This window comes from Acinonyx jubatus, chromosome D1 (assembly GCF_027475565.1).
Source record: "Acinonyx jubatus isolate Ajub_Pintada_27869175 chromosome D1, VMU_Ajub_asm_v1.0, whole genome shotgun sequence".
In the NCBI taxonomy this organism is placed as follows: Eukaryota; Metazoa; Chordata; class Mammalia; order Carnivora; family Felidae; genus Acinonyx; species Acinonyx jubatus.
Window position 1 is genome coordinate 51,238,228 of NC_069390.1, and position 9,830 is coordinate 51,248,057.

Here is a 9,830-nt window from a genome sequence, read left to right on the forward strand (position 1 = left end):
GTGTTAGTGGAGAGAAGGTAGAATCAATGGCTTGAATGCTCCAGTGAAATCAAGGAATAATAGTAGAGAAATAGATCAATAAAGTGGAAGGAATACAGTCAGTGAATAAGATGCTGGTAATTGTGTTTTAAAGATGGAGCAGTTTGGGGTAATGACAACGGCCAGGACATAACTAAGGGAGTGGGTGGCTAAGATAGAGTGAAAATTATTGGAGATTGGGTCAAGGAACTTGACTGGTTCAAGCAGCCAAAATATTGAATGGACTGTCCATGTAATATTAAAGTATCAAGGGATTGATAGGAAGACCAAGGGCTAGCTATTTAGAGGAAAATAGGAGAGTGGTGGTTACTAAGGACAGTAATGAGAAACTGTAGTATAGCTGAATAGGTTCCAAGGAATCAGAATTTGCAAACAAGTTCTAAAGCTACAATGGCAAGAACATGAACGCTATCTCCAGTATGTACATATAAGGGATAAAGCTTTAACACTTATTCTTGTGTTTTGCTTGAAACATCACATTGTTTTCGTTATGCCAATGGCTATCACTTTATGGCAAGACCGGAAGGAGACGTGACTAGAGCAGATGGATAACAGGGATAACAGGAGTAGGATTCTTCTTCCAAGTACTGAACATATTTATAAACAGAGAGGAAAGAAGAGGTTAAAAAGTTAGAGATTAAATGATGGATTAGATTGAGATACCTGTTTTTCCCCATGCCTAGGGACGGGTTGGGTACAGATGAACAAGCAAAGATAAGCCTCTGCAAGTTCAAAGCCTTTAGAGCCAGACAGATTTTGTTCCTGGTCCTTCTCCAGCAAGCAGAAGTTATGTGGCATGGAAACCCAGACAATTCACGATGGAAATTTACTGGCGCAAGGATACACACGAACATCCATGCGGAAGAGTCCTCTCAGCAGCAGCAAAATATTCTAGGTCCCCATTCCCCCCATCTTGGAATTGTTACATTTACAAGTGGTTTCACCTGCACTTGTACTTTTCGAGGACAGAATTCTATTGAGTAGACATGAAGCCACTCAGTAGGGAAGTTCCTGGTCAGCAACTTCTACATTCCTAACAAAACCTTCTGTTCAAAGTATAGCAGCTAAAGAGGCAAAAAACTGTTTGGAGCCACTTTTCTCAAGAAGTAATTATGTATAAGATGGGGTTCTGGTACATTCTGGATTCTTGCTTCTTCATCCATTAAATGGGAATAATACCTCTTACTTATAGTTTTGCTATAGAGATTAAGACATATCAGTATCAGAACCCATACGAATTGGGTGGTTTAATGGATATTTTGAGGCAGCCTGGTGTAGTAAAAAGAACATGGATTTTAAAGTCAGATCTAGGGGCACCTGGGTGGATCAGTCGGTTAAGCATCTGACTCTTGATCTTGGCTCAGGTCATGATCTCATGGTTTGAGAGTCTGAGTCCCACATCAGGCTCTGCACCGACAGCACAGAGCCTGCTTGGGATTCTCTCCCTGTCTCTCTGCCCCTTCCCAACTTGTGCTCTCAAATATAAACAAACATTAAAAAAAAAAAAAAAAAAAGGTTAGGTCTATATTTTAAAATAGGGTCTGCTACTAAAGAATTTCAACTTCCTGATCCACACAGGGGAGAAAAATGTCTCTTTTGTGCATGGTTATAAAGAGTTTAATTATTGTGGGAGCCAATGTCTAAGAGCTTCCATTTCCTCTGTAAAAAATAGAACATGGTCACCTGATGGGGGGTAGCTGAGGGTGAAGTGGGGGATGAGAGCAGTGCAGGTGTAAAATAATTGCCATGGTAATTATAGGAGATGAAGGGCACCTGGGTGGCTCAGTCGGTTAAGCCTCCAATTTCAGCTCAGATCATGACTTCATGGCTTGTGAGTTCAAGCCCCACATGGGGCCCTGTGCTGACCCTCAGAGCCTGAAGCTTGCTTTGGATTCTGCGTCCGTCTCTCACTCTGCTCCGTGTCTCTCTCTCTCACAAGAATAAATAAACATTAAAAAATTTCTTTAAAAAAAAAAAAAGAGAGAGATGAAACACACCACGAACTGAGAAAGGATTGATTGCCTGTTGGTAGTGAGGGCTTGGTTGAGGTTGGAGACCTTGAATATTTAGTGGCATGCATTACACAGCCGTGTTTTTCTCTAGCAGTCTGAATAGAGGACCAGAAAAGATAAAACAGCTGGAATGATACAACAAGGACACAGAGGAGGCAAGAAAATGTGGTGACAGAGTGATAGGCCATTCAGGCTGGTGAATACAGAATAAATTCCACAAGGAGGGCAATAATGAGAGAAAAATGGAGAAGCTCAACATGGAAATAACAGAACAGAGACAGTGGAAACAATGTGGGATAGAAGATAGAAGAGCTGGAATTAGATTATAGACATGCAGGTAACATTAAAGAGGTCCCAAAGATTTGCATTATCCCCTTTGCCCCCCATAACTACCATCATCTACTTCTCCCTTAGGTTCTCTCCCTCAGATCTGGCTGTATTGCAGAATATGGTCCCTCAAGTTTCCCCTTTCTGACCGCTCCTGAAGACAAGCACACAGACCTTCTCTATTTAAACGCTGTACTGCTTATCCTGGGGAAGAGGGAAAACAGTAAAAAAGTAACAACTTGGGGAAATGGTTGAAGTTCCACAACACCCCAAAATTCATATAGGTTTCATCTCTGTTCTGGGACTACTAACTTCCCAAGAGGCAGTCCCTAGAAGCCCTGTGATTTCTTGATCTGTTGTCCTTAGAGATCTCCTCTTTTCCCTAAATTTAGCAGAATTTCTTCTTGAAAGATAGAGTCCATGAAAAAATAGTTATGAATGAATGCATACCTGGCTCACAAATGAGCCATTTAAGTCAGACAGACTTAAGTGAAGGACAGCTAGAAAGAGCTCTCATTTTCTCTGTCATTTGGGCAGGAACCAGCTTCCTGTTGCTATTACCAACATTAAAATTGTACCCACAGACCTTGCTTTAACCAGGCGCCGGGGAATCTTCTACACATAGAAGGCAATTTCTCCACTGCCAGGGCTGAGGCCAGCAGATATGCAATAACTGACAGAATAAAGGATGTTGCCAACAAAGTGGGCAAAGCTTCCTGCCCAGAACATAAACCAAACAGAGTAAAAGCGGGTTTATTGGCTCCAGGAAAAGGAGCAATAGTACCCAGCTCTCAGGCAATCCCTCACTCTGCATACAGGCTGCATTCAGCCCAAGGTCCACTGGCTCCTTCAATTTGAGGGTCCATCCAGTGCCTCCCTTCCTGGGGTTGAGTGAGGAGGGCTAGCTGCCTGATGGTGAGGTTCCGGGCTGTTCAGCAGCAACACCTGGCCCAGCTGAGGCAGCCTCGTAGTCTGCGATGCGGCGCTGTACCAGGGCAGGCATGAGCTGCACGTAAGCGGCCATGAGGCGGTGGTTGGAATGGATCAGCTTTCCAGCACAGCTGTGCAAACAGGCCTCCTGGAAGGAAGACAGGGTGAAGCAGAGGCCAAAGGTGTCCTGTCGGATCCGCCTCCTTCCTTCCCATCCCTAACCTAAGGGTGAGGGTCGTAGAAAGGCCAGGGCCAGAGGCAGGGGAGTGGCGGTTGGGAAGGATCTACGGCGCACCTCCCTACTGAGTTTCCCGCCTAACCTCCTCAGCATCCAGAGCTCGGTGGTGCAAGCTGGGCACGCAGCGCTGGAAGCAGAGTTCCGTCATCCGATTGTAGACCAACAGGAAGTCCCGCAACTAAGAGAAAAGGGAACAAAGAACTCAGCGGTAAGGGGGCAACTCAAGGCCGCATCGCCCGAGATTTCCCAGGACCCTGTGCCACAGCCCGACATTCCCAGCCCTCAGATCTCCAACCAAACGGACAAGGATGCTGGCTGAACTTATGGCCCTGCAGCGACTTAGCGCGCACTCACGTTTCTCAGCTGCTGCTGCGGCTGCTGCGGCTGCTGTGGCTGCTGCGGCTCCATCGCACCACCCGCGCACCCTACGTCACTTCCCCACAGCTTCTTGGTAACGCCCCGGAAGTGATCTCTCCTCCCTCCCCAGGGAATGAGGGGTTGGCTCCAGGATCGCCCTGCCCCGGGCTTTAACGTCATCTCCGCCCTTATAATCTGCGACGTGGCCGGCTTCTTCTGCCCGGGAGGGGACGTCACTTCCGCCGAATCCCTGACCTGCTGCTAGGATCGCGACGGGAACTGGAGCCCGAGGTCCCCGCGCGGCCCGGGCCTGGCGCCCTGAGGGGAAGAGCGGCCCGGCCCGAGGTGAGGAGGACAGACTTGGGCGAGGGGAAGTTGAACGCACGAACCTGCCCTGAGGGAAGGATGCCACTGAGCTCTGGGGAAGGATGAGGACACACCTGATGCCCAGGTGTGAGGGGTGGGGGGGGCGGGGACTCACACACCTGGGGGACATAACTGACTTTGGAAGGGATCACCTATGTCTTGGGAAAAAGAGGCTTTACTCAGAGGCCGGGAATATACACCAACTGATTCAACTAAGGCCTGGGGGGGGGGGGGGCGAGGAAGAGGAGGTGCATGAGATGGAGGAGAGGGAGACCCCTGAAGAAAAGGGGAAGAAACACTACAGGAGTGTGAAAGGCCAAGCAGCAATGGAGAACATACCTGAATGGGAGGAGTAGGCTCCTGAGCCTTGGAAAGGGGTTAATCGGATGGGAGGAAACAGCTGCATGGGGATAAGCTTCAAGACAGCACAGACTTTATCTCTCTTGGTCACTGCTGTGACCTCAAATAATGCATGAGACATAGTAGGCACTCATTAGATGTCGGTCAAATGACTGAATGCATGAATGATCACCGGGGCCCTGGTGGGATTGAGAGTTCACAAGAAGACACCTGGGGCCCGGGTGTGCATGTGTAAAAAGAATGCACCTTGGAGAGGAGAAATACATATCTGTGAGAAGAAAGGAGTCGTGGCCAAACCCCAGAATACTCAAGTCCTAGGACAGCCTCCAAAAGTTCTGAAATGGTGGGGAAACCTTTCTTTCTGGAGTACTGGCCAGTTTCCAGAATTGTCTGTGTTGGGCTTTGCAGGGCGCTGGGGTGGAGACTTTGACTCCAATCCCTTCCCTAGCCATGACGGACGGGATCCTAGGGAAGGCAGCCACAATGGAGATCCCCATCCACGGGAATGGTGAAGCGGGGCAGCTTCCTGAGGATGATGGGCTGGAGCAGGTGCTTCTGTTTGATTCTTCTCCATATTGTTTCAATTTAGGAATCCCAAATCATAAGCCCTGGCCTTTCACCCCATTCCAGTAGACTTCCCCTAACTTATCTAACTCCCTCCAATCTTTTTACAAATCTTCGTTCTGATTCTATGCAGACTTCCCTTGTGTGCTCTCTCTGTGATGCTTCAAGCTTGTTCTCACCCCCCAAATGCTTCAGCTGCCCCTATGTTCCTGAAGCCCCCCTCTTCTCTGGCCTATAGGACCTCCAGCAGGTGATGGTGTCAGGACCCAACCTCAATGAAACCAGCATTGTGTCTGGTGGCTATGGGGGCTCTGGTGATGGACTCATCCCCACAGGTATGAATGATCAGAACAGGACAGGAAGCTTGAGTGGAGAGAGGGAGAGGAATGGTTCTGGGGAGTATAGGATGTGTCAAAGAAAGCTTGAATTATGACTGGAGATCTTGGGAACTTCTGCTAGTATGAACCTTATGGACTGTCCTCAGCCCAGGGTTGTCCAGTTGCTCCCACTTGCCATTTAGCCCCTGAGATGTGTCCATTTGTTCTTTCTCTGCTGCCACCACCCAAATCATGTTAAGAACTCTGTTTCACAGAAGTTCTCCCTGCTCTAGAGCTTGAGCCTGATTTGGAACTCTGAAGCTTCGTAGAGTTTTACTTCAGACTCTAAAGCTTAGAGGAGCAAACAGCCCTGAATCTCACACTAAGATTCCACATGGGAATGTTAGTGAGGTTTCTTGCTTTCAGGATCCACCATCCTTGACCTGCCACCCCATATTCAGTGTATTTTTTTCTGTTTCCTCTGTCCCCGTACACCAGCAACTCCCTCCCCCACTCCAGCCCCCATCACCACCTCAAAAGGAGGCCAGATGTATATTGGGATATGGGTCTTAGGGCACAAGGTATGAGTTCTTCCTAGTGAGTAGGAGAATCTCATTGTCCCTAGTTTCTGCTACTTCAGGGAAGCAATTTTCATATGCTGGGTGGGAGGTACGGGTGGAGCCACAGAGACATCTGATTATGTCTGAGAGAGGCTGGTGTCAGAGAACTTGGTCCTTTAGGGTCTGGCCGCCATCCATCTCACAGTACCACTCCTGCTGGCCCCGGAGATGAGGTGGCTCGGGGCATCGCCGGAGAGAAGTTTGACATCGTCAAGAAATGGGGCATCAATACATATAAGGTGGGATTTAAATACCTTTCCCTTCCCCCAGAGTCCCCCTGGGTACCTTTTCCCCATCTTCTGAATTCCACTATCCCATCTACGGCTGAGACTAGGAGCCTGGGGATGCTAGGGTAGATACCTGTTTGGAGGGGCGGCGGGGGGCAGGGTGCTAGGGCTCTGACTTATTCTCCCACTTCCCAATCAGTGCACAAAGCAGCTGTTGTCAGAAAGATTCGGCCGAGGCTCCCGGACTGTGGACCTGGAGCTAGAGCTGCAGATTGAGTTGCTGCGTGAGACGAAGCGCAAGTATGAGAGTGTCCTGCAGCTGGGCCGGGCACTGACAGCCCACCTCTACAGCCTGCTGCAGACCCAGCATGCACTAGGTGACGCCTTTGCTGACCTCAGCCAGAAGTCCCCAGAGCTTCAGGTGCCTTGGTCAGGCCACAGAGGGTGGGGAGACTGGGCCCGGGCCCTCCCAGGCAGTCAGCCCTCAGCCTCCCTCCCTCCCTCCCTCCCTCCTGCAGCCCAGAGGGAGAACCCCTCCAGGGTGGGCTCAGCCCTACCCCCAGCAGCACTCACCTGTGGAGGCAGCCTAAGGGTTTGTACAGAGGTTCAGAAGTTGGAGGGGTGGGGGAGATGGCACACTAGATGCCTCACAAGTAACCCTTCTCTGCATCAGTGCTCGGCCTAATCAGAGCCCCTCCCTTGCCTGCTGCACTAGCTTTCCCTATTCCAGTCCTGTGAACTTATCTGAGAACCCCACTCCCACATTCCTACCCTAGGCATTTCTGGGTGGTCCCACTAACTTTCTGGCTAAGAGAGCCTTGCTGGAGGCAGTCCTTGGTTGTTCCAGTTTCAATGGCTGTTTCCTTCCTGGGGAGGAGGGGAATGAGGGCCCTATAGCTTGATTCAGGTAGGAACTGTTACTCAAGGCCTGTCCTCCCCTTCTGCCTTCAGGAGGAATTTGGCTACAATGCAGAGACACAGAAGCTGCTGTGCAAGAATGGAGAGACACTGCTAGGGGCTGTGAACTTCTTTGTCTCTAGCATCAATACATTGGTCACCAAGACCATGGAAGACACGCTCATGACTGTCAAACAGTATGAGGCTGCCAGGTGTGGGCACCAGCAGGGCCCAGGGTTTTGGGAGTTGGCTGGCATGGGTGGAAGTTTGAGCTTTGGGGTCGTAAGAATTGAGGAAGGAAAGGAAAGTATATGTGGACACAGGGGTGGAGACCAGCCTGTATTACCCTTCCCCAGGCTGGAATATGATGCCTACCGAACAGACTTAGAGGAGCTGAGCCTAGGCCCCCGGGATGCAGGGACGCGTGGTCGACTTGAGAGTGCCCAGGCCACTTTCCAGGCCCATCGGGACAAATATGAGAAGCTGCGGGGAGATGTGGCCATCAAGCTCAAGTTCCTGGAAGAAAACAAGGTGCCAACCCCACCCCTTTGACCCCAGTCCACTTTCCCATCTATAACACTGACCTTCTACCCCTAAGACCCTCCCCATCACTGGATGGGGAAATGCAGCCTGGCTAAGAAGTGGGATCTTTCCTCCAGCCCCTTCAACTCCTGAACCTTTCCAGTCACCTACTCTCCAATCTCTGGCCCTTTTCTATTGGAGGATTTGGTTGCTGATCCCAGGAACATAACTGGGAAAAATCACCCCACCCTGGGCTGGGGTACCAGAATGCCAGATCCAGCAAATCAAGTCAGGTTTCTCCCATCAGATTGCCCTTATCCTTTGACTCCATTAGTGGCGGTCAACCCCCACCCTGAAAGCACCATCAGAGCAGAATCCATGTACCCCTGGTCTGGGCTCAGGCTCAAGAAGGGCATCTGAGTCCAGTCTCAGCTGACCCTGCTGGACCCCCAGATCAAGGTGATGCACAAGCAGCTGCTGCTCTTCCACAACGCCGTGTCAGCCTACTTTGCTGGGAACCAGAAACAACTGGAGCAGACCCTGCAGCAGTTCAACATCAAGCTGCGGCCTCCAGGAGCCGAGAAGCCCTCCTGGCTAGAGGAGCAGTGAGCTGCTCCTAGCCAAACCTGGCTATCAAGAAGGACATTGGGAGAGGCAGTCCCAGGGTGGGAGAGATTGGACATGGGACATCCCTTGCCACCTGCCCTCTGGCTTGGGTTCCCTTTCCCTTGCTGGGGCCTCATACCAGTTTTGCCCACACTGCTGTGGTAGGGAGGGGGCCTGCAGGCCCAGCAGCTGCTGCCCTGTCCTTTATCTTCCTGGCCACTGGGCTTCATTCCCAGATCTTTTCCTTCCACTCCACAGCCAAAGGCTATGACAAAATCACTCCCTGGCCAATGGCATTACTCCTCAGGCCTATCCCCAGCTCCTGGGGTGTGCCCCCTGACCAATGGCAGAGTCTCAAAAGGCCCTGTCAGCCAATGGCAGCTCTTCTTGGGCTCCCCTGAGCCAATGATGTTGCCTCCAATACCCTTTGTCCCTCCTCTATGCGTCCCCAATGCAGAGAAGGGGACTGGGACCAAAGGGGTGGGGATAATGGGGGGCCCCATTTCTGGCCCTGCATCTGAATGGGCTTCCCCTCACCAACCCACCCAGTTTAATTGTGCTTAGAGCCCTGGAAGATTGGGAACTAGCACTAGGAATAAACCTTTCATAAAAGCAGGACCAGTGAGGTCAATTTGTGGGGGGGACTCTAGGAGGGTGGGCTGGGTGGAGAAATACTCAGTCTAATCATACACCAAAATCCTATCAAGTCAGAAGAGCAGAGACCAGATAGCTGAAGTCACAGGTTTCAGGAACAGTCTGAGATCCTACTCTTCCCCCAGCCCCAGCTGGAGCTGAAGCTTTATTTGCTCTTTAGGCCAGCACCGAGATAGCTATGGTCTTCAGAGCATGGGGCCTAGAGGGGGTTGGGCCCGCTGACCTTCATCATCCATTCATTCATACAGCAAATATTTACTGAGTGCTTTTATTTGTCAGGCACTGCACTAGACCCTGGGGAAACATCAGTGAATAAAACACAGTCCCTGCCCACAGCGCTCATGGCCTAGTGGGGGATAGAGACAAGTAACCAGGCAACTACAATACAGTAATGAGTACTAGGATACAGAAGTTCAGGGAGCTATGGGAGTGCAGAGGAGGGGTGTCTAGCCCAGTCTGCAGCGGAGATGGGATGTCAACTTGAAAACTAAAAACTGAACAGCAAGTAGGCACAGCCAGGCAAGCAATAGGGAGAAGAGCAACCTAGGCAGAGAGGCCAGCATATGTGTAAGCCCCGATAGGACCAGGGTGCAATTCACTTTGGAATGAAAAGTGGAAGGGGAGTGGCTAGAGGAGGGCTAGGGAAGTGAGGCAGCAAGGAGTCACACTGGGCCTGTTCAGGCTCATTAAGGACTTTTGCCTTTAGAGGAGAAAGGTAGCTGTGATGCTTTTTCAAGTGCCAGTTTGATGGGATGGGAGAAATCTAAGGTTGAGGAAAGTAGTCCTCATGAGGC

General features: G+C 50.4%; 2 protein-coding genes across 4 annotated transcripts; one reads left to right on the forward strand and one right to left on the reverse strand.

Annotated features, from left to right (window-relative positions):
• Nucleotides 1-3,115: 3,115 nt before the first annotated feature.
• On the reverse strand, nt 3,116-4,044 carry TIMM10B (translocase of inner mitochondrial membrane 10B). Its single transcript, XM_027052798.2, has 3 exons — nt 3,901-4,044; nt 3,629-3,724; nt 3,116-3,456 (listed from the first exon to the last, which is right to left on the reverse strand). The coding sequence occupies exons 1-3, from the start codon at nt 3,952-3,954 to the stop codon at nt 3,280-3,282; spliced, it is 327 nt and encodes a 108-aa protein (XP_026908599.1). The 5' UTR covers nt 3,955-4,044; the 3' UTR covers nt 3,116-3,279.
• A 46-nt stretch (nt 4,045-4,090) lies between these two features.
• ARFIP2 (ADP ribosylation factor interacting protein 2) lies at nt 4,091-9,000 on the forward strand. 3 transcript variants are annotated; one of them, XM_027052795.2, is made up of 8 exons: nt 4,091-4,248; nt 5,038-5,178; nt 5,432-5,528; nt 6,251-6,369; nt 6,557-6,778; nt 7,309-7,466; nt 7,611-7,785; nt 8,230-9,000. In XM_027052795.2, exons 2-8 carry the CDS (start codon nt 5,080-5,082, stop codon nt 8,383-8,385), a joined length of 1,026 nt encoding a protein of 341 aa, XP_026908596.1. In that variant the 5' UTR covers nt 4,091-4,248; nt 5,038-5,079; the 3' UTR covers nt 8,386-9,000. The 3 variants fall into 3 exon arrangements, with proteins under 3 accessions (XP_026908596.1, XP_026908597.1, XP_053059535.1); XM_027052796.2 differs by having other exon boundaries at nt 4,211-4,354; XM_053203560.1 differs by lacking the exon at nt 4,091-4,248 and having other exon boundaries at nt 5,056-5,178; nt 5,327-5,528.
• The last annotated feature ends 830 nt before the right edge of the window (nt 9,001-9,830 follow it).

Excerpts from the sequence above, each read along its gene's own strand:
- TIMM10B (XM_027052798.2), bottom strand. The coding sequence starts at position 3,954 with ATGGAGCCGCAGCAGCCACAGCAGCCGCAGCAGCCGCAGCAGCAGCTG. Across the intron at positions 3,725-3,900 it reads CGCAGCAGCAGCTGAGAAAC|TTGCGGGACTTCCTGTTGGT; the intron begins GTGAGTGCGCGC and ends CTTTTCTCTTAG. Across the intron at positions 3,457-3,628 it reads GAGCTCTGGATGCTGAGGAG|GAGGCCTGTTTGCACAGCTG; the intron begins GTTAGGCGGGAA and ends TCTTCCTTCCAG.
- ARFIP2 (XM_027052795.2), top strand. The coding sequence starts at position 5,080 with ATGACGGACGGGATCCTAGGGAAGGCAGCCACAATGGAGATCCCCATC. Across the intron at positions 5,179-5,431 it reads AGGATGATGGGCTGGAGCAG|GACCTCCAGCAGGTGATGGT; the intron begins GTGCTTCTGTTT and ends TCTGGCCTATAG. Across the intron at positions 7,467-7,610 it reads AAACAGTATGAGGCTGCCAG|GCTGGAATATGATGCCTACC; the intron begins GTGTGGGCACCA and ends ACCCTTCCCCAG.